At 45.9% G+C, this 23,055-nt stretch overlaps 1 protein-coding gene across 1 annotated transcript in view; it reads left to right on the top strand.

The window, feature by feature from the left end:
- FBH1 (F-box DNA helicase 1) overlaps positions 1–19,788 on the top strand; it is a 37,537-nt gene extending 17,749 nt beyond the window's left edge. Inside the window, exons 8-20 of the mRNA XM_058190174.1 lie at positions 577–745; positions 1,952–2,174; positions 3,578–3,665; positions 4,274–4,360; positions 5,352–5,488; positions 6,797–6,896; positions 6,980–7,104; positions 8,194–8,254; positions 10,131–10,325; positions 13,944–14,069; positions 14,852–14,967; positions 16,016–16,147; positions 18,883–19,788. Of these exons, the coding sequence (XP_058046157.1) occupies positions 577–745; positions 1,952–2,174; positions 3,578–3,665; positions 4,274–4,360; positions 5,352–5,488; positions 6,797–6,896; positions 6,980–7,104; positions 8,194–8,254; positions 10,131–10,325; positions 13,944–14,069; positions 14,852–14,967; positions 16,016–16,147; positions 18,883–19,053 (1,730 nt within the window). The 3' untranslated portion in view covers positions 19,054–19,788. The remainder of the gene's footprint in view (positions 1–576; positions 746–1,951; positions 2,175–3,577; positions 3,666–4,273; positions 4,361–5,351; positions 5,489–6,796; positions 6,897–6,979; positions 7,105–8,193; positions 8,255–10,130; positions 10,326–13,943; positions 14,070–14,851; positions 14,968–16,015; positions 16,148–18,882) is intronic.
- Positions 19,789–23,055: the final 3,267 nt, after the last annotated feature.

Below are 23,055 nucleotides of genomic sequence, written 5' to 3'. Positions count from 1 at the left end.
ACTCCTCCTCCGACAGCCGGGTCTGGGAAGTCTGTATCCAGCGTGGCCACGAAGCCTCTGCAGCTTTGCCAAATTCCTGTCAGAGTTCTCAGGGCAGGCAGGAATCCAAGGTGTGACTTCAGCAACCAGATGAGACTTTGCCTGACTCAAGGAATGCCAGAAAGCAGATCCTTTATATAGTCCATGGGGTGTGGCTCCATGACTCAGCACTTATCCAGGCCTGCCCCTCCCTTCCTTTTGCTGACGTCGCCTCTCCATTCTCCGGAAGCGGGGATCCGTCCACTGTGACTTTCCGTCCTCCTGCTCAGCTGCCGGCAATTCTAGCTCGTGGCTGGCTTCGTGCTCACACGCTGTAGGAGGGAGGTTTGTTTGCTCAGTCTGTCCGGGCATGGTGCCAGGGCTGGGGGCTGGAGACGTGCCAGGCCATTCCTCTTCATTATCAGACTCTGGCTCAGATAGCAGGAGATGGGAGGGGCCCAGCTGAGGAAAGGAGGGCGGGCGAGGCACAACACCAGGTGTGGTCTAACTAAACAACAAACAAACCCAGAAGGACTGAAATGTTAATTTTTCACGCAGGCACCGGCAAAACATCCACGCTGATCCAGTACGCCAGGAAGTGGTCCGAGCTGAACTTCTTATACTTGGCATTCAACAAGACCATCGCACAACAGGCCTCGCAGGTTTTCCCTGCCAACGTCACCTGTAAAACCATCCACTCCTTAGCGTTTGCAGAAGTCGGGAGGCAGTAAGTATCCGGGTCTTCTTTACAGGGAGTTAGTCCTCGATTTGTGACTTTTAACATTTTTGAGCCCAACATTTTGGCTACTGAGTGAGACAATTGTGAAGTGAGTTTTGCCCCATTTTACAACCTTCGCGTTAAGTGAATCAGTGGGGCAGTCTAATCTCCTTTTTGAAAGCCTCCAGTGATGAAGCTCCCACACCTTCTGAAGGCAACTTCTGTTCCATGGGTTGATTGTTCTCATTGTCAGGAAATTTCTCCTTATTTCCAGGTTGAATCTCTCCTTGTTCAGTTTCCATCCGTTAGTCCTTGTCTGGCCTTCGGGTGCTTTGGAAAACAGCTTGACCCCCATCCTCCTCTCTGGGGCAGCCCCTCAAATATTGGAAGATGCCATCCTGTCTCCCCTGGTCCTTCTCTTCCCTAGACTAGCCAGGCCCAGTTCCTGCAACCGTTCATCGTATGTTTTAGCCTCCAGTCCCTTAATCATCCTGGTTGCTCTTCTCTGCACTCTTTCTAGAGTCTCCACATCTTTTTTAGATCTCTTGCAGCATGCAGGGACTTTTTTTATTTTATTTGCATTTATATCCCGCCCTTCTCCGAAGACTCAGGGCGGCTTACACTATGTCAAGCAATAGTCTTCATCCATTTGTATATTATATACAAAGTCAACTTTTATTGCCGCCAACAATCTGGGTCCTCATTTTACCTACCTTATAAAGGATGGAAGGCTGAGTCAACCTTGGGCCTGGTGGGACTTGAACCTGCAGTAATTGCAAGCAGCTGTGATTAATAACAGACTGTCTTACCAGCCTGAGCCACCAGAGGCCCCTTGTGACTTATGACTTGTGACTTATGACACGTTTGACCCCTTCTTCAGGCTCAGCATGGATGTGTCCTACAAGCTCCTTGCCAGCAATCCACCCCCAAATAAGCAGAGATTAATTCCACCTACCAGTCTAGTGGCCTAGAAGCGGAGCTGTCGCCTCTCAATAAGGAGGCTGTGAGTTCGATCCTAGGTAGAGGCAGATATTTCTCTCTCTGGGCACAATGAAAATATATCCGCTGAATAAAACTTCTCATTGGCAACAGGAAGGGCATCTGACCAGTAAACACTCAGCTCCATTCAAGTCGCCCACCCCGATACAAGGGATTATGGCGTCGTTAAAAGGAGATGATGATTATTTCCGCCTTCCCTCTTTCATTCTGCTGCAGTTACGGACGGCAGCTTAACCCGGGCTCGCTGACCTCCTACCTGGTCAGCTTTGTCCTCTCCAATCGCGAGGGCCAGTCTCCGTTCATCAGAGCCAAGACGGTCGTTCAGACCCTCGCTGCCTTTTTCTCGTCGGCGGATGCGGCCATCACCGTGGAGCACACGCCCATTTGGTGCAAGAACAACCGCGGAGAAAACGTCCTTGTGCAGGAACGCGAAAAGCAGGTGAGTAGTTTGGTTGTCGGCACCAGGGACCGTTAATCCTGGGCTTATGGGGATTCGTTTAGCGACCAATCGGAGTTACGCCGGCCCTGAAAAAAAGGACTGGATCATTTTTTCACACTTATGACCGTTGCAGTATCCCTGTCGTGTCCCACTCCTCCTCTGACAGCCGGGTCTGGGAAGTCTGTGTCAAGCGTGGCCACAAAGCCTCTGCAGCTTTGCCAAATTCCTGTCAGAGTTCTCAGGGCAGGCAGGAATCCAAGGTGTGACTTCAGCAAACCAGATGAGACTTTGCCTGACTCAAGGAATGCCAAAAAGCAGATCCTTTATATAGGCCGTGGGGTGTGGCTCCATGACTCAGCACTTATCCAGGCCTGCCCCTCCCTTCCTTTTGCTGACGTCGCCTCTCCATTCTCCGGAAGCGGGGATCTGTCCACTGTGACTTTCCGTCCTCCTGATCTGCTGCCAGCAATTCTAGCTCGTGGCTGGCTTCTTGCTCACACGCTGTAGGAGGGAGGTTTGTTTGCTCATTCTGTCCGGGCATGGGGCCAGGGCTGGGGGCTGGAGGCATGCCAGGGCGTTCCTCTTCATTATCAGACTCTGGCTCAGATAGCAGGAGATGGGAGGGGCCCGGCTGAGGAGAGGAGGGCGGGCGAGGCAGAACAATCCCTGTGGTCATGCAGTTCCAAATTCAGGCCCTTTGCGAGTAGCACTTAACCACAGTGACTCTTCAAAGTTACAACGGCAGAGCAAAAAGCGAGTTATGTCAGTTTTTCATACTGACAACCGTTGCAGCATCTCCAGGGTCATTTGATCAAAACTGGCAACTGACTCATATTTATGACGGTTCCTGAGGTCACCGGAGATCCGCCTTTACGACCTTCTGGCAAGCAAAGTCCATTGGGAAGCCAGATTCACTTAACAGCCGTGTTCCTTACTTAACGTCTGCAGTGATTCGCTTAACAGCTGTGGGAAGAAAGGTTGCAACATGGGGCAAATTTCACTTAAGAACTGTCTCGCTTAACAACAGAAATTTGGTGCTCCGTTCTGGTCGTAAGTCGGAGACTATCTCTATTTATGACGGTTGCAGTACCCTGGGGTCATATGATCGTTTTTTGCGACCTTCTGACTAGCAAAGTCAATAGGGAAGCCAGATTCACTTAACAACCGTGTGATTCACTTAACAACTGCAGTGATTCACTTAACAACTGTGCTGAGAATGGTTGTAAAATGGGGCAAAACTCACTTAACAACTCTATTGCTTAGCAATTGTAAGTTGTAAGTCGAGGACTAGCTAGAGATCCAGACCTTCCTTCTCCTTCAAGATCTCTGGGCAACCTAGATGAGAAAACTCTGGATCTGATATTTCCACCTACAAGATCTTCTTACCGGCTTTTGCTTTCTAGATCATTGTTGAAGAAGCGAAACAAATATGGATCAAGATGAAAGCGCTGGGCCCAACCACGGAAATGGCATACAGAATGACGCACGACGGTAAGTGGAACATGTGAGGGAAGGGTGGTGGCATTTAGCTCTGCTGAAGAAACAGGAAGAAAAAAAATAAGAATTAAAGTGTTGATTTTCTTCATGGAGGGAAATTCTAGTCCTACCCTAGGCCTAAAGCCAGCTGGATGACTTTGGATCAGTCACCAGGAGAAGGTGAGTTCTAGTTCCACCTTAACATGAAAGCTGGCTGGAGAACTTTGGGCCAATCACCCAGTCAGTGAGTTCTAGTCCCACCTTAGGTATGAAAGCCGGCTAGGTGACCTTGGACCAATCACTAGGAGACAGTGAGTTCTAGTTCCACCTTAACATGAAAGCTGGCTGGGTGACTTTGGGCCAATCACCAGGAGACGGTAAGTTCTAGTCCTGCTTTGGCCAATTTAAGACTCATGGACTTCAGTTCCCAGAATTCCCCACCCAGCATGTCGGGAGTTGGAAGTCCACACATCTTAAAGTGGCCAAGGTTGAGGAACCCTGTATGAAAAGGAAATTATAGTGCTTCCTTTTTAAAATAATTGTGGCAGGAGCTCAAGAACACAAAATCATACAGTGTTGTTTGATTGTACACTGATTTTAAGCATCGTTCTTGTGCCTTTTAGGTTACTTGAAACTTTGGCAACTCCAGAAGCCGTCTCTTTCCAACTACGACGCCATCTTGGTGGATGAGGCCCAAGACTGCACCCCCGGTGAGTGAGGTGTGAATTTCGGGTTCAGTTTTTCAAGTAGAGGCAGTCCTCGACTTACGACCACAACTGAGCCCAAAAATTTATGTTTTGCTAAGTGTGAAAATTATTAAGTTTTGAGTTTTGCCCCATTGTATGACTTTTCCTGCCGTGGTTGTTAAGTGAATCATTGCGGTTTGTTAAGTTAGTCAACCGGTTGTTAAGTGAATCTGGTTTCCCCGTTGATTTGGCTTGTCAGAAGGCTGCAAAGGGTCCCTGCCCGACCCCCACATGCCCAGCTGAGCCGCGCAATCATCAGAGGTCTTTTTTTTTTTTTAACTTCTCCTTATTTTTTCTTCGGCAGAAAAATGCTTTTAAAAATAAAAAAAAAAGCCTCTGATGATGGCATGGCTCAGCTGGGATCATCAGAGGCTTTTAAAAGCATTTTTGTACAACTTTTTTCAAAAAAGCATTTTAAAATGCTTTTAAAAGGCTCATCTGGAAATCCCAGCTGAGTTGCCTGATCATCAGAGGCTTTTAAAAGCATTTTTTTAACAACCTCTTCGGCTGAAGAGGTTGTAGAAAAAATGCTTTTAAAAGTTAAAAAAAAAAGTTGGCCACGCCCACCCAGTCACATTACCACCACCCCCAACCAAGCCACGCCCACAGAACCGGTAGTAACAAATTTTACATTTAACCCCTGGGGATTCGAACCGCTGAACTGCCGACCTTTCGATCGACAAGTTCAGCGTCTTTTAGCCACTGAACCACCATGTCCCTTGAGTTTTGGAGTAGAGAGGTGCAATTTCCTCTAGATCTCTTTCCTGTTTTCAAAATTCCAGTTCCCATCATTTACGATAAAGATTAAAAGGTTAAAATCCCCGGTTCGTTAAAGATTCAAATCCATGGCTCATGAAAGCCACTATCTCATTTTGAGGGCCTTGTTCCTGTGAGAACGTTGGTCTCCTTTCCACACTGAGCTTCTAAAGTTCTCTTTTTCTTCCCCTTTCTCTAGCGGTTATGGACATTGTCCTCTCGCAAACTTGTGGCGTGATCTTGGTAGGAGATCCACACCAACAGATCTACACCTTCCGAGGTGCCGTCAACTCACTTTTGAATGTGCCCCATAGCCGCATCTTCTACCTGACGCAGGTAAGTCGAGGCAGGAGGGCAGGCGAGCTGAGATGTTTGACTGGAAGTTGTGGGTTAGCCGTAGATTGAAAAGTAAGAGGATTCAGTTCTTGATTCACGGATCTAAATTGTGGATCTTCTCCAGTTCCAGTTGAAAGCAATCTCATAATTCCAATTGGAGAAGATACGCAATTCGATCCAGAAGATTTGTTCCTAGAAATTGATGGATCTCATTGTGGGTCCTCTCCAGTTCTAGTACCACCTTAGCCAGTGGTAAAATCGGAATTAGTTTGCCACCGGTTCGCTAGCTGCGCATGCACACCAAACGCATTGTGCGGGTGTGCGCCTGCACAGTACACACCAAACTCGTGCTTCACGCGGAAAAAAGCGGCTTTGGAAGGTAAGTAGAAGAACAGGGAGGGAACAGCTGTGCTGCGCGATTTAGATTCACTAGAAAGCAGGATTTCCTGATTTCTAGCAATTTTAAATCACACGGCACAGCTGATCATTCGAAATACCAGTTCGGAGGAACCGGTAGCTTTTTTTTACTATCGTATTGTCTGAACTGGTAGTTTTTAAGACTAGCGGTTCACCCGAACCAGTGGGAACCGGTAGCATTTCAACACTGCACCTTAGGTATGAAAGCCGGCTAGGTGACTTAGGGCCGATTACCAGGAGATGGTGAGTTCTAGTCCCGCTTTAGGCACAAAAGGCAGCCATAGCTTATGTTGTGACTCCAGCCCCCGAACCTGGCCCCATGCCCAAAAGTGACTCCGAGAGTGAGGGGGAAGGGCCGGTAAGGCTTATCTCGGGAGCACCGATTCCTTTGGCCCGGCTCCAAGAGCCAGAACCAGACCAGTCGGAGGACGTAATGAGGCTGTCATCCCGTGATTCCTCCCTTCCCCAGGCTACGCCTTCAGACCCAGCTGATAATAATAATCAAGCTTGGATCGACCCGCGCTTCAGAAGATTAGAGAGGCAGCGTCATCAAAGGAAAGGGTGGGGAAGGAGCCCCACCCCACAGGATATATAAGGAGCTTTGGGACTGCTCTCATTCCACGGGAAGCAAAAATTAGCTGAACCTTTTCAAAGAGAGCTGAAAGTCTTGCTGCGTGAGTCATTTGTTTGAACTTTGGCAGGCAGCTGTGATTTCTCTGCCAGGACTGATAAGAGCCGTGAATCCACTGGCTGAAGGCCAGCTCGTTGCTCCGAAGTGGGGAAGGAGACAGAACATCTTAGGGGGAAGACAGCCCAGCAAATTGCACATCTATTACGGAATCCAATTCTAACCTCATTGAAGGATCTTTTTCTCCTTTGCCTCTTCCCCAGAGTTTTCGCTTTGGCTCCGAAATAGCCTACGTTGGCGCGACCCTTCTGGATGTTTGCAAGAAAATCCGGAACAAGACCCTGGTGGGAAACAACCAAGAAAGTCAGTGTTTTAAACCTGTCGTCCTTTTATTGCTCCAGTAAGAGTTGCTAAGCAGGACCGACATGGTGTTCTGTTTTCCACAGGTGATGTCAGTGGGGTCGGCGTGGAGGGGAAGGTGGCCCGGTTATCCCGGAACAACCAAACCGTCTTCGAAGATGCTGTGAACGTTACAGATGGAGGCTCACCTGCTAAGATACACTTGCTGGGGGTGAGTGTGAGAAGGCCCAGGAAGGGTGTAGTAGGGATTTCTTTCTCCCTCCCATTTCTGTCCTCCCTTCCTCTCCCCCTCCCTTCCTCCCTTTTCGCTTTTTCCTTCCTCCTCCTTTCTCCTTCCTTCCTTCCTTCCATTTCACCTTTTTTCTTTCTTTCTCCTTCCTTCCTCCCTGCCCCTCCCCTTTTCCTTCTTTTCTTCTTCCCTTCCTCCCTCTTTCTTTCCATTTCACTTTTTCCTTCCTCCTTTTTTCTCCTTCCTTCCTCTCTCTCCCTTCCTCTTTCCTTTTCCTTCCTTTTTTCCTCCCTCCCTCCTTCTTTCCATTTCACTTTTTTCCTTCCTCTCTTTCTCCTTCCTTCCTCCTTTTCCCTTCCTTCTTTCCTCCCTCCTTCCTTCCATTTCACCTTTTTCCTTCTTTCTCCTCCTTCCTCCTGCCCTCCCTTTTCCTTCTTTTCTTCTTCCTTCCTCCCTCCTTCTCTCCCTCTTTCTTTCCATTTCATTTTTTCCTTCCTCCTTTTTTTCTCCTTCCTTCCTGTCTTTTCCTTCCTCTTTCCTTTTCCTTCCTTCTTTCCTCCCTCCCTCCTTCTTTCCATTCTACCTTTTTTCCTTCTTTCTCCTTCCTTCCTCCCTGTCCCTCCCTTTTTCCTTCTTTCCTTCCTTCCTTTTCTTCCTTCCTCCCTCCGTCCTTCCTTCCATTTCACTTTTTTCCTTCCTCTCTTTCTCCTTCCTTCCTCCTTTTCCCTTCCTTCTTTCCTCCCTCCTTCCTTCCATTTCACCTTTTTCCTTGCTCCTTCCTCCCTCCTCTCCTTTTCCTTCTTCCCTTCCTTCCTCCCTCCCTCCCTCCTTCCTTCCTTCTCTCCCCCCCTCCTGACAACCTCTTCTCTGTGACAGCCCTTTTAATACTGGAAGATTGCTATGTTGTGTTGCCTGTTGCAAACACACTAAATTCTGCAGACCCATCTTACTATTTGAAGCATATTAAAGAGCCCCAGAATATAGACAGATAATTAGGACTGTGCGTCGGACTACAACTCCCATCTCACAGGGCTCTACTTGATATTGTTCTTGTCGTTGTCTTTTAATTAGGGTCTTAAAGCCTTTGGCCTTGAGAAGATTCATGATCTCTGGAAGCTGCTTCATCCTGAACGTGAGTTCTCTCAACAGGGATTTTTGTTGTCGTGCAAGTTGTGCACAGATAGTCCTCAACATACGACCGTAATGGAGCCTGGCCACTACGGTCATATGTAGTAAGAGTCTCAAATGGCTCAGTCATTTACAGCCCCCTGCTGTGATTCACTTAACAATGGTGACAAGAAGGGTTGTGAAACGGGGCAAAACTCACCTTAACAAATGTCTCACTTTGCAACAGCAATTTTGGGCTCAGTTATGGTCGTAAGTCGAGGACTGCCTGTATAGAAAGTCAAGACGGCATTACAGAAGAATTCCTAGAGCTGCTGGGTGTAAAATAGGAGCTGTGTTTATACCAATCAAGGTGGCACTTTCTCTTCTCCAGGCAACAAAACTTCATTTTAATCTATGCTGATTAGTGACAATAAAGTTATTATTCTATTCTGTTCTATTCTGCATTCTATTCTATTCTATTCTTATTCGATTCCTATTCTATTCTTCATTCTATTAATTTCTATTCTGCATTCATTCTATTCTATTCTATTCTTTTTTTTTAATAAATTTTTATTTTTTTACAACAAACAAACATAAAAGCCTCTTCAATCCAAATACAATGTGTTGATGGGGTGTTTGCATATCTCTTGTGCAATTTCAAAGTAAATATCTCTTTCATTCGTCTGATCTTACATTATCCAAATCTCTTAATCAATTTTTAATTAAACAATGATTGTATTTCATATTCTCTTTTCAAGTCAATTTCCCCAAGTTAGTGTTTTGTCTAATAACATCATTCATTCCATTCTCCTTAGTCAATTTAATTCCTTCTCTTAACCAGAACCTTTTTTAACTCTTTTCTAACATATCTTTTCTTCTAACCATTAATAAAATAAATCCCATATTTTATAATATTTCTTATCTTCTTGTTCTCTAATTTCAAATGTCAATTTGCTCATTTCTGCACATTCCATCATTTTCCTAATAATTTCGTCTTGCAAAGGTAATTTCTCATTTTTCCAATTTTTAGCAAACACAAGCCTAGCTGCTGTAACAATATTCACCATCAAATATTTTAATTCTCTACTATATATTTCAGGTATAATCCCCAACAGAAAAACTTCTGGCTTAAAGTCTATATGTTTTTTAATCATTTTCTCCAACCATGTGTGTATTTTAGTCCAATATCTTTTAGCTTCGACGCATGTCCACCACATATGGTAGTATGATCCAGGTATCTGATGGCACTTCCAACATTTTTCGGATTTGTCCTTAAACATTCTGGCAATTCTTGTCGGGGCCTGTTCTATTCTATTCTATTCTATTCTATTCTATTCTATTCTATTCTATTCTATTCTATTCTATTCTATTCTATTCTATTCTCTCTCTATTCTATTCTATTCTATTCTATTCTAATTCCATTCTATTCTATTCCATTCCATTCCATTGCATTGCATTCCATATTTTCTATTCTATTCTATTCTATTCTATTCTATTCTATTCTATTCTATTCCATTCCATTCCATTCCATTCCATTCCATTCCACTCTATTCTGCATTCTATTCTATTCTTATTACTATTCTATCATCAAGCACAAGGAAGTTGTTTATAATTTATAAACAACTTTATAATTTCACCTGGTTGTTAGCACTCTCGCCGAGAGTCGTTGAGGCCACTTGGAGGTTGGAAGGAGGTCCGAGATAAACCTCCGAGTGGCCTCAATGACTCCCTAAAAGAATGCAAATGCCCAGCTGTCTGCAAGGAATACAAACCCTTCCATCCTCCACCATCCAGTCAGAGCCGAAGAAGCTTCTCGGAGGAGAAGCAAAACGTCTTCAAAGAAAAACCGAGAAAGTCCAGTTGCCTCCTGAAACACAAACTCTCTTGTTTGATCTTCCTAGTGAAACTCGAGGTAAAGGATCCCTTCATCAAGAGGTGGGTTGAGAAAGGCTTGGCCAGCATCAAGGACTATGCTGCAAAGGCGGAAGACAAACAGCTGGAAATCAAAATTGGGATTGTGGAGAAATACCGGGAACGTATTCCGGAGCTGGTAAACAGGATACGCCAGTGCCATGTCTTGGATCCAGAAGATGCAGGTAAATATCATGTGCGAACAACCAGATCCACACGTAGAGAATTCAAACTAGCTACTTTATTATTGTCTGCCTATAACCGTGATGGCAAACCTATGGAATCGGGGCGGAACGGGGAGTGAGCACATACGCGGGAGACCGGGGTGCGCGCATGGGGGGGGAGTTTGCACGGACACGCATGGGTGGGGGGGGGGGGTTGCACGCACATTGGATTATGGGTTATAAGTGCAGGGAGGCCTACTAGGCCCAAAACGGGGTGCAGGGGAGGCGCCCCCCCCCTCCATGGCCCGTTTTTTGCTCCCAGGAGACTTCAGGGAGGCCTATTAGGCCCAAACGGGGCCTTTGGCATGTGACAACTAAAAGGTTAGCCATCACTGGCCTATAATATAGGAAATCCTCGACTTACAACAGTTCATTTAGTGACCAAAGATAACAACGGCACCGAAAAATGGGACTTAGGACCGTTGTTCACACTTAAAGACCGTGGCAGCATCCCCACGGTCACATGATCAAAATTGAGACACTTGGCAACTGGCGTGTACTTACGACGGTTGCAGTGTCCCTGGGGTCACGTGATCCCCTTTTGCGACCTTTGGACAAGCAAAGTCAATTTGGAAGCCAGATTTGCTGGACAGCCGTGGGACTAACCTAAACCCTGGAGCGATTCACTTAACGACCGTGGCAAGAAAGGTCGTAAAACGGGGCCAAATTCACTTAACAAAAGTCTTGCTTAGCAATAGAAATTTTGGGTCCAATTGTGGTCGTAAGTCGGGGGTTACTTGTACAGGAATCTTTCCAGCATGGAAAGATAAGGTTTATGTGGGAAAGATAAGCTCAAAGACATTGTGTCTCATTTGTTGTTATTACGTAGGGAGTCTCCAGTCCAGCGGTGAAATCTAAACATTTTCCCTACCGGTTCTGTGGGCGTGGCTTAATTGGTGGGTGTGGCTTGGTGGTCAGGTGACTGAATGGGCATGGTCAATAATAATAAATAATAAAAATAATAAAGTATACAAAACTTGGGAGCACACTGGTCTACCTTCTTTAAAAATAGAGGCACTGGTCTACTAATTGCCTTTTTTTGGGAGGCACTGGTCTACCTTCTTTAAAAATAGAGGCACTAGTCTACCAATTGCTTTTTTTGGGGAGCGCCCCAGTCTACCTTCTTTAAAAATAGAGGCCCCAGTCTACCAATTGCCTTTTACTGACAGGCCCCGGTCTACCTTCTTTAAAAATAGAGGCCCCAGTCTACCAATTGCCTTTTACTGACAGGCCCCGGTCTACCTTCTTTAAAAATAGAGGCCCCGGTCTACTAATTGCCTTTTTTGGGGGAGGCACCGGTCTACCTTCTTTAAAAATAGAGGCCCCGGTCTACCAATTGCCTTTTTTTTTTTACATTTATATCCCGCCCTTCTCCGAAGACTCAGGGCGGCTTACAATGTGTAAGGCAAAAGTCTCGTTCTATTTGTATATTTACAAAGTCAACTTATTGCCCCCCCAACAATCTGGGTCCTCATTTTACCTACCTTATAAAGGATGGAAGGCTGAGTCAACCTTGGGCCTGGTGGGATTCGAGCCTGCAGTAATTGCAGGCTGCTGTGTTTTAATAACAGGCTATCTTACAGCCTGAGTGTGTGTGTGTCTCATTTGTTGTTATTACGTAGGGAGTCTCCAGTCCAGGGGTGAAATCTAAAAATTTTCCTTACCGGTTCTGTGGGCGTGGCTTAATTGGTGGGTGTGGCTTGGTGGTCAGGTGACTGAATGGGCATGGTCAATAATAATAAATAATAAAAATAATAAAGTATACAAAACTTGGGAGCACACCGCTCTACCTTCTTTAAAAATAGAGGCACCGGTCTACTAATTGCCTTTTTTTGGGAGGCACCGATCTACCTTCTTTAAAAATAGAGGCACCGGTCTACCAATTGCCTTTAATTGGGAGGCACTGGTCTACCTTCTTTAAAAATAGAGGCACCAGTTTACCAATTGCCTTTAATTGGGAGGCACCGGTCTACCTTCTTTAAAAATAGAGGCCCCGGTCTACCAATTGCCTTTTTTTTTTTACATTTATATCCCGCCCTTCTCCGAAGACTCAGGGCGGCTTACAATGTGTAAGGCAAAAGTCTCGTTCTATTTGTATATTTACAAAGTCAACTTATTGCCCCCCCAACAATCTGGGTCCTCATTTTACCTACCTTATAAAGGATGGAAGGCTGAGTCAACCTTGGGCCTGGTGGGATTCGAGCCTGCAGTAATTGCAGGCTGCTGTGTTTTAATAACAGGCTATCTTACAGCCTGAGTGTGTGTGTGTCTCATTTGTTGTTATTACGTAGGGAGTCTCCAGTCCAGGGGTGAAATCTAAAAATTTTCCTTACCGGTTCTGTGGGCGTGGCTTAATTGGTGGGTGTGGCTTGGTGGTCAGGTGACTGAATGGGCATGGTCAATAATAATAAATAATAAAAATAATAAAGTATACAAAACTTGGGAGCACACCGCTCTACCTTCTTTAAAAATAGAGGCACCGGTCTACTAATTGCCTTTTTTTGGGAGGCACCGATCTACCTTCTTTAAAAATAGAGGCACCGGTCTACCAATTGCCTTTTACTGACAGGCCCCGGTCTACCTTCTTTAAAAATAGAGGCACCGGTCTACTAATTGCCTTTTTGGGGGAGGCACCGGTCTATCTTCTTTAAAAATAGAGGCACCGGTCTACTAGCTGCCTACAGCGCTGATCAGCTGTAGTGCGGCCCTTTGAAGTGCCGCGGCAGTCATTTAAGGCCGTTTGCAGCTATATCACCACCGAGTGCTTCAGGGACAGAGAAAAGGAACAGCGAGGCGTGGGCGGTGGGGGGGGGGCAGGGATTTTTGCTACCAGTTCTCCGAACTACCTGTCCCCCATCGCTACCGGATCATGCAATCCGGTCCAAACCGGGAGCATTTCACCCCTGGTCTCCAACCAACTGGTTGCTCTCGTAGGTTTCAACCCAGAGAAAATTGGTGTTCGGGTGAGATCTTTGGAGGGAAAAAAATCAGTATGAGATATAACTGCATCTACATGGAGGGAAGTATGCAATGGAGTACCCAAAGGCTCTGTTTTAGGCCCAAAACAAAATGCACAGGTGCAGTATAGGTGGTACCTTGCTCAACAGTAGTAACTGTGAGAGGGATCTTGGAGTCCTAGTGGACAGTCATTTAAATAGGAACCAGTAAGTATGCAGCAGCTGCCAAAAAAGACAAGAGAGAGAGCCGGCCGGATTTGTTAGCCTGAAGTGAAAGAGAAATCTTTTGCCGGGGCTGCTGGTACTTCTAATAAAGGAATCACACTCCCTTCTGGCACTGATGAAGCTACCCAGTTGGGTCGTGAAACGTCTGCAAGAAAACCACCAGGCTCAGAGAGCAGAAGGGCCACTGAACCTCTCGGTCCAGTCCTGACTTCAGGTCCCTGTGCGGTTGATGGAAGTCAACTTTGGAGCAGAGTGGGAATGGAATGGAGCCATTATTATTCCGAGCATCTGTGGAGCTTCAGGCCTCCCTTCCTTTTGAGATCTCTGCTGCTGGTGAAAAGCTTGGAATTGAGGCGTTTCTCAGGCTCTCAGGGCTTCTCCTCTCTTGTGTTTTTAGATTACGTCTTAGGGACTGTGCACAAGGCCAAAGGGCTGGAATTTGACACCGTCCAAGTTGCTGGTGACTTTGTCAGCATCCCATTTACATGGCCCTATCTTGGAAGGTTTCCTCGGAACCCACCTGGTGAGTATAATTTCTTTCTTTCCTCCCTCCCTCCCTCCCTCCCTCCCTCCCTCCCTCCCTTCCTTCCTTCCTTCCTTCCTTCCTTCCTTCCTCACCCTCTTTCTATCTCTAGCATGTTCCTCCCTCCCTTCTCTTCCTTCCTCCCTCCCTTCTTTCCTTCCTCCCCTCCATCTCAGTCATCTTCCTTCCTCCCTCCCGTCCTTTGTCTCCTACCTTCATTCATTCCTCCTCCTTCCCCTTCCCTCTTCCTCCCTCGCTTTCTCTTCCTTCCTCTCCCTCTTACTTCCCACCCTCCCTCTTTCTCTCCCCTTTCTTTCCCCTTCTTACCTTCTTTCCTTCCTCCCCTTCTTCCTTCTTTCCTTTTTTCTTCTTCCTCTTCCTTCCTTCCCTCCCTCCCTTTTTCTCTTTCCTCTCTTCCCTCCCTTCTTCTCCTTCCTTCCTGACTTCATTCATTTCACCCTCCTTCCCTCCATTTTCTTTTCCCCCTTTATTTCACCTTCCTTCCTTCCTTCCTTCCTTCCTTCCTTCCTTCCTTCCTTCCTTCCTTCCTTCCTTCCTTCCTTCCTTCCTTCCTTCCTTCCATCCATTTCCCTCCCTCTCTTTCTCTCCTCTTTAGGGAAGCCCTGATAGCAATGTCTAATCAACAATGGAACACCTCCCTTTCTTAGCGGCTGGGATGGAGCGCCACTCAGTGCTCAAGAGTTCCGATGTGTGTTTGGAGCAGATCTGTTCAAAGAATTCCCATTAAACTCGGTTTTTCCCTCCTTCCCTCTTGTCTTAAGCTCTCCCAGAAGTCATTCCGGAAGATGAGTGGAATTTGTTGTACGTCGCTGTCACTCGAGCCAAGAAGCGTCTTGTCATGTCCAGATTTCTTGCTGATATCCTGAAAGTCACCAAGGTGAGTTAAAGCCATTCACAATGCAGGCAGCCCTTGACTTACGACCATTCGTAAGTCAAGGGCTGCCTGCATACAGCCCATGACTTACGACACTGTCAGACTATTTACTGAATCTGCACTACTATTAATCGTTTCATATTTCCCATCACCAATCTCTTTCCACTTATGACTGTATGACTATAACTTGTTGCTGGCAATCCTTATGATTTATATTGATATATTGACCATCAACTGTGTTGTAAATGTTGTACCTTGATGAAGGTATCTTTTCTTTTATGCACACTGAGAGCATATGCACCAAGACAAATTCCTTGTGTGTCCAATCACACTTGGCCAATAAAATTCTATTCTATTCTATTCTATTCTATTCTATTCTATTCTATTCTATTCTATTCTATTCTATTCTATTCTATTCTATTCTATTCTATTCTATCCTATCCTATCCTATCCTATCCTATTGTAACCTATGACTATCAATAAGTGTTGTACCTTATGATTCTTGATGAAGGTATCTTTTCTTTTATGTACACTGAGAGCATATGCACCAAGACAAATTCCTTGTGTGTCCAATCACACTTGGCCAATAAAAAATTCTGTTCTATTCTATTCCATTCTATTCGTTTAGTGACCGTTCAAAATTACAATGGCACTGAAAAACATGACTTATGACCTGTTGTCACACTTAAAACCATTTGCGTGACCACAGTGGTCACACGATCAAAATTCAGACGCTTGGCAACTGCCTCATATTTATGACCGGGGTCTCGAGATCCCCTTTTGCGACCTTCTAACCAGCCAACTCAACAGGGAAGCCCAATTCGTTTAACTGCGTTCCTAACTTAACGACGGGCAGCGATTCACTTAACACCTGTGGCAAGGTAGGTGGTAAAACGGGGGCAAAACTCACTTAACCAATGTCTCGCTTAGTGACAGAAATTTTGGGCTCAGTTGTGGTCGTAAGTCGAGGATTACCTGTATTCCAGTGCTCAGGAAGGAGCCTCTCGGTTTCCTAGCTGGCTAAACCCTTCTGGTTTTTTTCCCCCTCAAGGAATACTACGTACGTTTTGAATTAACCGAGGAAGTGTGCAAGAAGATGCCACTTTGGTGTTCGGAGCAGGGCTGCTGCAACTCCATCCCAGCGGATTCTGTGCTAGTCCCAAAAAGGATAAATTTTGTTTACGTACGTATCTTGGCTTAAGTAAGCAACCAGCTCAGGAAGATAATCTGGTAAGGCCACAGCTGGAGTGCTGCATCCAGTTTTAGTCACCCGAATATACAAAAAAAGATATGGAGACTTTGGAAAAAGTTCAGAGAAGAGCAAGTAAAATGATAATAATAATATTATTATAATAATAATAATATCAGAGTTGGAAGGGACCTTGGAGGTCTTCTAGTCCAACCCCCTGCCCAGGCAGGAAACCCTACACCATTTCAGACAAATGGCTATCCAATATTTTCTTAAAAGTTTTCAGTGTTGGAGCATTTACAACTTCTGCAGGCAAGTTGTTCCACTTATTAATTGTTCTAACTGTCAGGAAATTTCTCCTTAGTTCTGAGTTGCTTCTTTCCTTGATCGGTTTCCACCCATTGCTTCTTGTTCTAACCTCAGGTGCTTTGGAGAATAGTTTGACTCCCTCTTCTTTGTGGCAACCCCTGAGATATTGGAACACTGCTATCATGTCTCCCCTAGTCCTTCTTTTCATTAAACTAGACATACCCAGTTCCTGCAACCGTTCTTCATATGTTTTAGCCTCCAGTCCCCTCATCATCTTCGTTGCTCTTCTCTGCACTCTTTCTAGAGTCTCAACATCCTTTTTACATCGTGGCGACCAAAACTGAATGCAATATTCCAAGTGTGGCCTTACCAAGGCATTATAAAGTGGCACTAACACTTCACGTGATCTTGATTCTATCCCTCTGTTCATGCAGCCCAGAACTGTGTTGGCTTTTCTAGCAGTTGCTGCACACTGCTGGCTCATATCTAAATGGTTGTCCACTAGGACTCCAAGATCCAAGTAGCTGTATTGTATATATAATTCGCCGCCTTGAATTAGGTGCAAAAATAATAAAGTCAGGATACCAATAAATAAATAAAAATAAAACACCTACTTGTTAAAGCAGCCGCAACTTTGCTCAGGCAAAGTTTAGACTTTTTACTCTGAGGTTCGTTTGATGAAAGGCCTGGAGACCAAAACATAGGAAGAACGGTTGCAGGAATTGTGTATGTCTAGCCTAGAGAAAAGGAAAATTAGGGGGAACATGATAGCAGTATTCCAGTATTTAAGGGGCTGCCCCAAAGAAGGGGCTTTTTTTCTCATCTTCCTTTTGTTTGTGGTTGTTCTGGGAGAAAAATGTTGGCTGAAATTTATGGAGAACAGTTTCTTCAACCAATGGACCTTGTGCTCTTCCTCCTCTTCCTCTTCCTCCCTCTCTGCAAACCCCATTTTCTTCTAGCAGGGATGATGTTACCTACTTTGGGTGATGCAACATCTGTACGCAAACCATTAAGCTCAGAGATCACCAAAGACCCCGCAGTTCTCCTCCTCCCTCCCCGCCTCCTCCTCTGCAACTCTCTTTGCCTTCTAGCATTGATGAATGTTACAGTCTGTTATTAACAGCAGCTGCTTGCAAACTGCAAGTTCTAGCCCCACCAGGCCCAAGGTTGACTCAGCCTTCCATCCTTTATAAGGTAGGTAAAATGAGGACCCAGATTGTTGGGGGCAATAAGTTGACTTTGTATATAAATATACAAATAGGATGAAGACTATTGCTAACCTAGTGTAAGCTGCCCTGAGTCTTCGGAGAAGGGCGGGATATAAATGCAAATTAAAAAAAAAAAAAGTTGGATCATGAAACATCTGCAAAAAAACCCACCAATCTCAGAGAGTACCAAAGACCCGCAGTTCCCTCCCTCCCTCCCTCCCTCCCTCCCTCCCTCCCTTCCTTCCTTCCTTCCTTCTCCTCTGTCTCGGCAACGCCCCTTCCTTCCAGCACTGATGACGTTACCTAGTTGGGTCATGAAACATCTGCAAGAAAACCACCAAGGTCAGAGAGCATCAAGGACCTGCAGTTCCCTCCCTCCCTCCCTCCCTCCCTCCCTTCCTTCCTTCCTTCCTTCCTTCTCCTCTTTGTCTCGGCAACGCCCCTCCCTTCCAGCACTGATGGCGTTACCTAGTTGGGTCATGAAACATCTGCAAGAAAACCACCAAGCTCAGAGAGCACCAAAGACCCGCAGTTCCCTCCCTTCCTTCCTTCCTTCCTTCCTTCCTTCCTTCCTTCCTTCCTTCCTTCCTTCCTTCCTTCCTTCTCTCCTTCCATCCTTCCTTCCCTCCTCTCCCTCCGTCCCTTCCTTCCTTCCATCCTTCCTTTCCTCATCTCCCTCCCTCCCTCCCTCCCTCCCTTCCTTCCTTCCTTCCTTCCTTCTCTCCTTCCATCCTTCCATCCATCCTTCCTTTCTTCTCTCATCTTCCTTCCTTCCTTCCTTCCTTCCTTCCTTCCTTCCTTCCTTCCTTCCTTCCTTCCTTCCTTCCTTCCTTCCTTCTTTCTCCTCTTTGTCTCAGCAACGCCTCTCCCTTCCAGCACTGATGGCGTTACCTAGTTGGGTCATGAAACATCTGCAAGAAAACCACCAAGCTCAGCGAGCACCCAGGATTCCGCAGTTCTCCTCCTCCTCCTCTTCCTGTCTGCAATTCCCACTCCCTTATAGCACTGCTGATGTTACCCAGTTGGGTCATGAAACGTCTGCAAGAAAACCACCAAGGACCCCGCAGTTTAACCCTCAGCTACAAATATTCTTAGCTATTCCAGGATCAGGACGATGTGATTTACAGCCATGTTCCACAAACGCTGGTGGTCTTGCTAACCTCACTTTTCTCTCTCTCTCTCTCTCTCTCTCTCTCATCTTCTTTCTGGCAGATGGACGGCACCAAAATTCCCGAGGGTTTAATTTGCCCTTCCTGTGCATTGTGGAAACTTGGACCCATTGCACGGCTCACAGGATCGCCCACCACGGAGCAGGACGCAGCCAGTCCCCCAGAAAACATTGAGGCTCCCTCCATGGTTCACGTCCTCCTCGAAGCCTTCTGAGTTCTTCAAAAAAGAAAAGAAAATTAAAAAAAAATTGCACTGGGTGCTTTTCAAGAAAAAGAAAGGAAGGCAAAAAATTGTAAAAAAAAGGACTCGATAAAGAGTCCACCCGCCACGATAGAACGCCAGATTTCTGCTGCCAAGGAAGACGGATGTTCAGTAATTTCGACCCCTTTTACAACCTTTTTCATTTGCCTGAGTTGTAAAGTGAATCACCGCCGTTGTTCAGTGAGGAACAAGATGGTTGTAAAATGAAATCCGGCTTCCCCCTCGGCTTCGCTTGTCGGAAGGCCGCCAAAGAAAGTCACATGACTGTGGGACACTTGAGATTGCCAAGCATCTGAATTCTGATCACGTGACCAGAGATGCTGCAACTATGCGATGTGAAAAACAATCATTGTCACTTTTGTCAGTGCCGTCGTAACTTTGATCAGTCACTAAATCATCTTCTTTTAACGACCCCATAATCCCTTGGGGGGGCGGTGGAGTCTGGGCAACTGAATGGAGCTAGCAGAGCGTTAACTGGCCGGATGCCCTTCTTGTTGCCAATGCAGAGTTTTGTTCAGCAAATAGATTTTTCACTGTGCCTGGAGAGAGAAATATCTGCCTCTACCTGGGATCGAACTCACAGCCTCCTGATTGTGAGGCCACCGCACCACTTTGAACAGTCACTCAATGAACTGTTTTAAATCAAAGACTGCCTGTAGATTTAACTGATCAGAACTTGAATTCTGGTAGGTTTTTAAGCTCATTTAATCACCCACTGGCTTTCCATGCTGTGACCAGAAAGAAAAGTAGAAAGGATAAAAATGTTTATTTCTGGTTCTTTTATGGTCTTCCATTGTGAGAGAGGCTATTTCAATGCTGGTGCTCCTAAAAGTCCAAAAAAAATCTGGTTTTTTTATATTTTGCAAAGTGTTTATAGATTTAAGCCATTCCAGCAGCCTTGCACTAACGCCAGGGCCCCAAGCCTGCATTTTTTATAGAGCAAGGGTTTATTTTTTTTAAAAAAAAACTTTTTGCAAGAAGGAAAGGGTAATTTCTCCCAAATTGTTGTGCCTAGAAAGGGAAGGAAACCCTCCACCTCTTTCCAAATTCTCTTTCGCCCTTTCTCGTTCGTTCTTCGGGAACAAAGTGACATTTGCAGTCATTACTGTGTTTGTAAATAAAAATTGTTTTGGTGGGACGTGTACTGGGCTTGCTTTAGAATATTACTAGCTGAATACCCGTGCTCTGCTACAAAACTATGTAATCGGGCTTGATAAATTGACACTTACAATTTGAAAGTTAATGAGTAGTTACAATTGGCCTCTTGTTCTGCGCTCCTTCGCCTCCGTCCGAGTGATGGCTTAATTAGCTGGCACTATCAGCTCTGGCAGCAAACTAGTGAGCGTCTGCCAAGTGTCTCTGTTATCTCCATCGACGCCTATGAGTCACCCAGGAACAAACTTCAGCTCTTAGTTAAGCAGTTGATTTGCCTGCTACGAAGAGACACAGCAGCTCTTGCTGCCTTTATATCCTGTGGGGTGTGGCTCCATGACTCAGCACTTTCTAGGCCTGCCCCATCCCTGCTTCTGTTGTTCCCTTCTCTCCTGCCTACGAAACCTAGGGTCCAACCAAGCCTGATTGCCATCAGCTGGGTCTGAAGGCGTGGCCTGGGGGGGGAAGAATCAGGGGACGGAGGCCTCATTATCTCTTCCACCTGGCCTGCCTCTGGCTCCTGGAGCTGAGCCAGGGAAGCCAGTGCTCCCGAGGTAAGTCCTGACGGCCCTCCACCCTCACTTTCCAAGTCACTTTCTGGCAGGAGGGCTGGCTTGGGGGGCGCGGACACAACACATCTCCTCTCCCCTTCTCTCCCTCAAGCTGGCCCCACAGAAGCCTTTCCTCTCCTCTCCCCTCAGGCTTTGTAGCTTGTTCTCTCCCTCAGGCTTTTTAACCCGTCTCTACCTCAGGCTTTCTAGCCCATTTCTTCCTCAGGCTTTGTAGCTCCTTCTCTCCCTCAGGCTTTGTAGTCTTTCTCTCCTCAGGCTTTCTAGTTCTTTCTCTCCCTCAGGCTTTCTAACCTGTTTCTTCCTCAGGCTTTCTAGCCCATCTCTCCCTCAGGAGAGAACTGAACTTTCTCCTTCTCTCCCTCAGGCTTTGTAGCTCCTTCTCTCCCTCAGGCTTTCTAACCCATCTGTCCCTCAGGCTTTCTAATCCGTCTCTCCCTCAGGCTTTGTAGCCCCTTCTCTCCCTCAGGCTTTCTACTTCCTTCTCTCTCTCAGGCTTTCTAACCTGTCTCTCCCTCAGGCTTTGTAGCCCCTTCTCTCCCTCAGACTTTTTAGCTCCTTCTCTCTCTCAGGCTTTCTAACCTGTCTCTCCCTCAGGCTTTTAGCTCCTTCTTTCCCTTAGACTTTTTAGTTCCTTCTCTCCCTCAGGCTTTGTAGCCCCTTCTCTCCCTCAGGTTTTGTAGTTCCTTCTCTCCCTCAGGCTTTATAGCTCCTTCTCTCCCTTAGGTTTTGTAGCTCCTTCTTTCCCTCAGACTTTCTAGTTCCTTCTCTCCCTCAGGCTTTCTAGCCCCTTCTCTGCCTCAGGCTTTGTAGCTCCTTCTCTCCCTCGGGTTTTGTAGCTCCTTCTCTCCCTCAGGCTTTGTAGCTCCTTCTCTCCCTCAGGCTTTCTAGTTCTTTCTCTCCCTCAGGCTTTCTAACCCGTCTCTCCCTCAGGCTTTGTAGCCCCTTCTCTCCCTCAGACTTTCTAGCTCCTTCTCTCCCTCAGGCTTTCTACTTCCTTCTCTCAGGCTTTCTAACCTGTCTCTCCCTCAGGCTTTGTAGCTCCTTCTCTCCCTCAGGTTTTGTAGCCCCTTCTCTCCCTCAGAGAGAAGTATTATAATAATATAGGAAATACTAATGGCTCTGACAATCATTTCAAAAAAAAATTTCTTAGCATCTGGAAGGCAAGAGGAACATGCGTCGCAAATTTCAAGTTTGCAGGCTTTACAGTTCTGGAGATTTTGTGATCGCGGCGTGAGTGGTTTTCGCTTTTATATATATAGCTGAGTGAACCCATCAAAAAAGTAAACCCGTAATGGATGCTAGTCACGATGGCATTTAAGAAATGTTTCACTTAGCAACAGAAATGTTGGGGCTCAGTTGTGGTTGTAAGCCAAGGACTAACTGGAAGGACGCATATCTGGACTCAAGCCAAGGACAAAGTCATATCAGGGGATTTTATTCTCCCAAAATGCTCTGGGCAGACCTCAAAATGACCTGAAAAGAAGGGCTGAATTCCGCCTCTCCCCCCCCAAGCGCCTGGCAGAACCGGAAATGAGTGCTGTGCGGTACTCTACCCTTGTAGTTTTTCTGCACCTCTTTGGGTAAGGGAGGGCCTGTCCATTCGCACACGACTTTTCATTGGTCCGCACCAGGCAACTCTACCGCCTGAAGGAGGAGGAGCAATAAGGAGCGAGCTCTGCGATAGGGCGGCAGAGACCCATCAGTCGCAATAGGCGGGGTTCCATTGGTTGAAGTGTGAGCCCGTTAGATTGCGCTGACTGGGAGCAACTTGGTATTTCTTAATGAAATTTGGACGGATGGATAGATAGATAGATAATAGGTAGAGATAGATAGATAGATAGATAGATAGATAGATAGATAGATAGATAGATAGATAGATAGATAGATAGATAGATAGATAGATAAATAGATAATAGGTAGAGATAGATAGATAGATAGATAGATAGATAGATAGATAGATAGATAGATAGATAGATAGATAGATAGATAGATAGATAGATAATAGGTAGAGATAGATAATAGGTAGAGATAGATAGATAGATAGATAGATAGATAGATAGATAGATAGATAGATAGATAGATAGATAGATAGATAGATAGATAGATAATAGGTAGAGAATGGATGGATGGATAGAGATGAGTAGAAGATAGAGATAGGAATAGATAGAGACAGGAATGGATGGATGGATAGATGGATGGCTGGATGGCTGGATGGTAGGTAGGTGATAGA

Source organism: Ahaetulla prasina, chromosome 7 (genome assembly GCF_028640845.1).
Source record: "Ahaetulla prasina isolate Xishuangbanna chromosome 7, ASM2864084v1, whole genome shotgun sequence".
NCBI lineage: Eukaryota > Metazoa > Chordata > Lepidosauria > Squamata > Colubridae > Ahaetulla > Ahaetulla prasina.
This window is presented reverse-complemented; position numbering and strand designations above follow the sequence as displayed.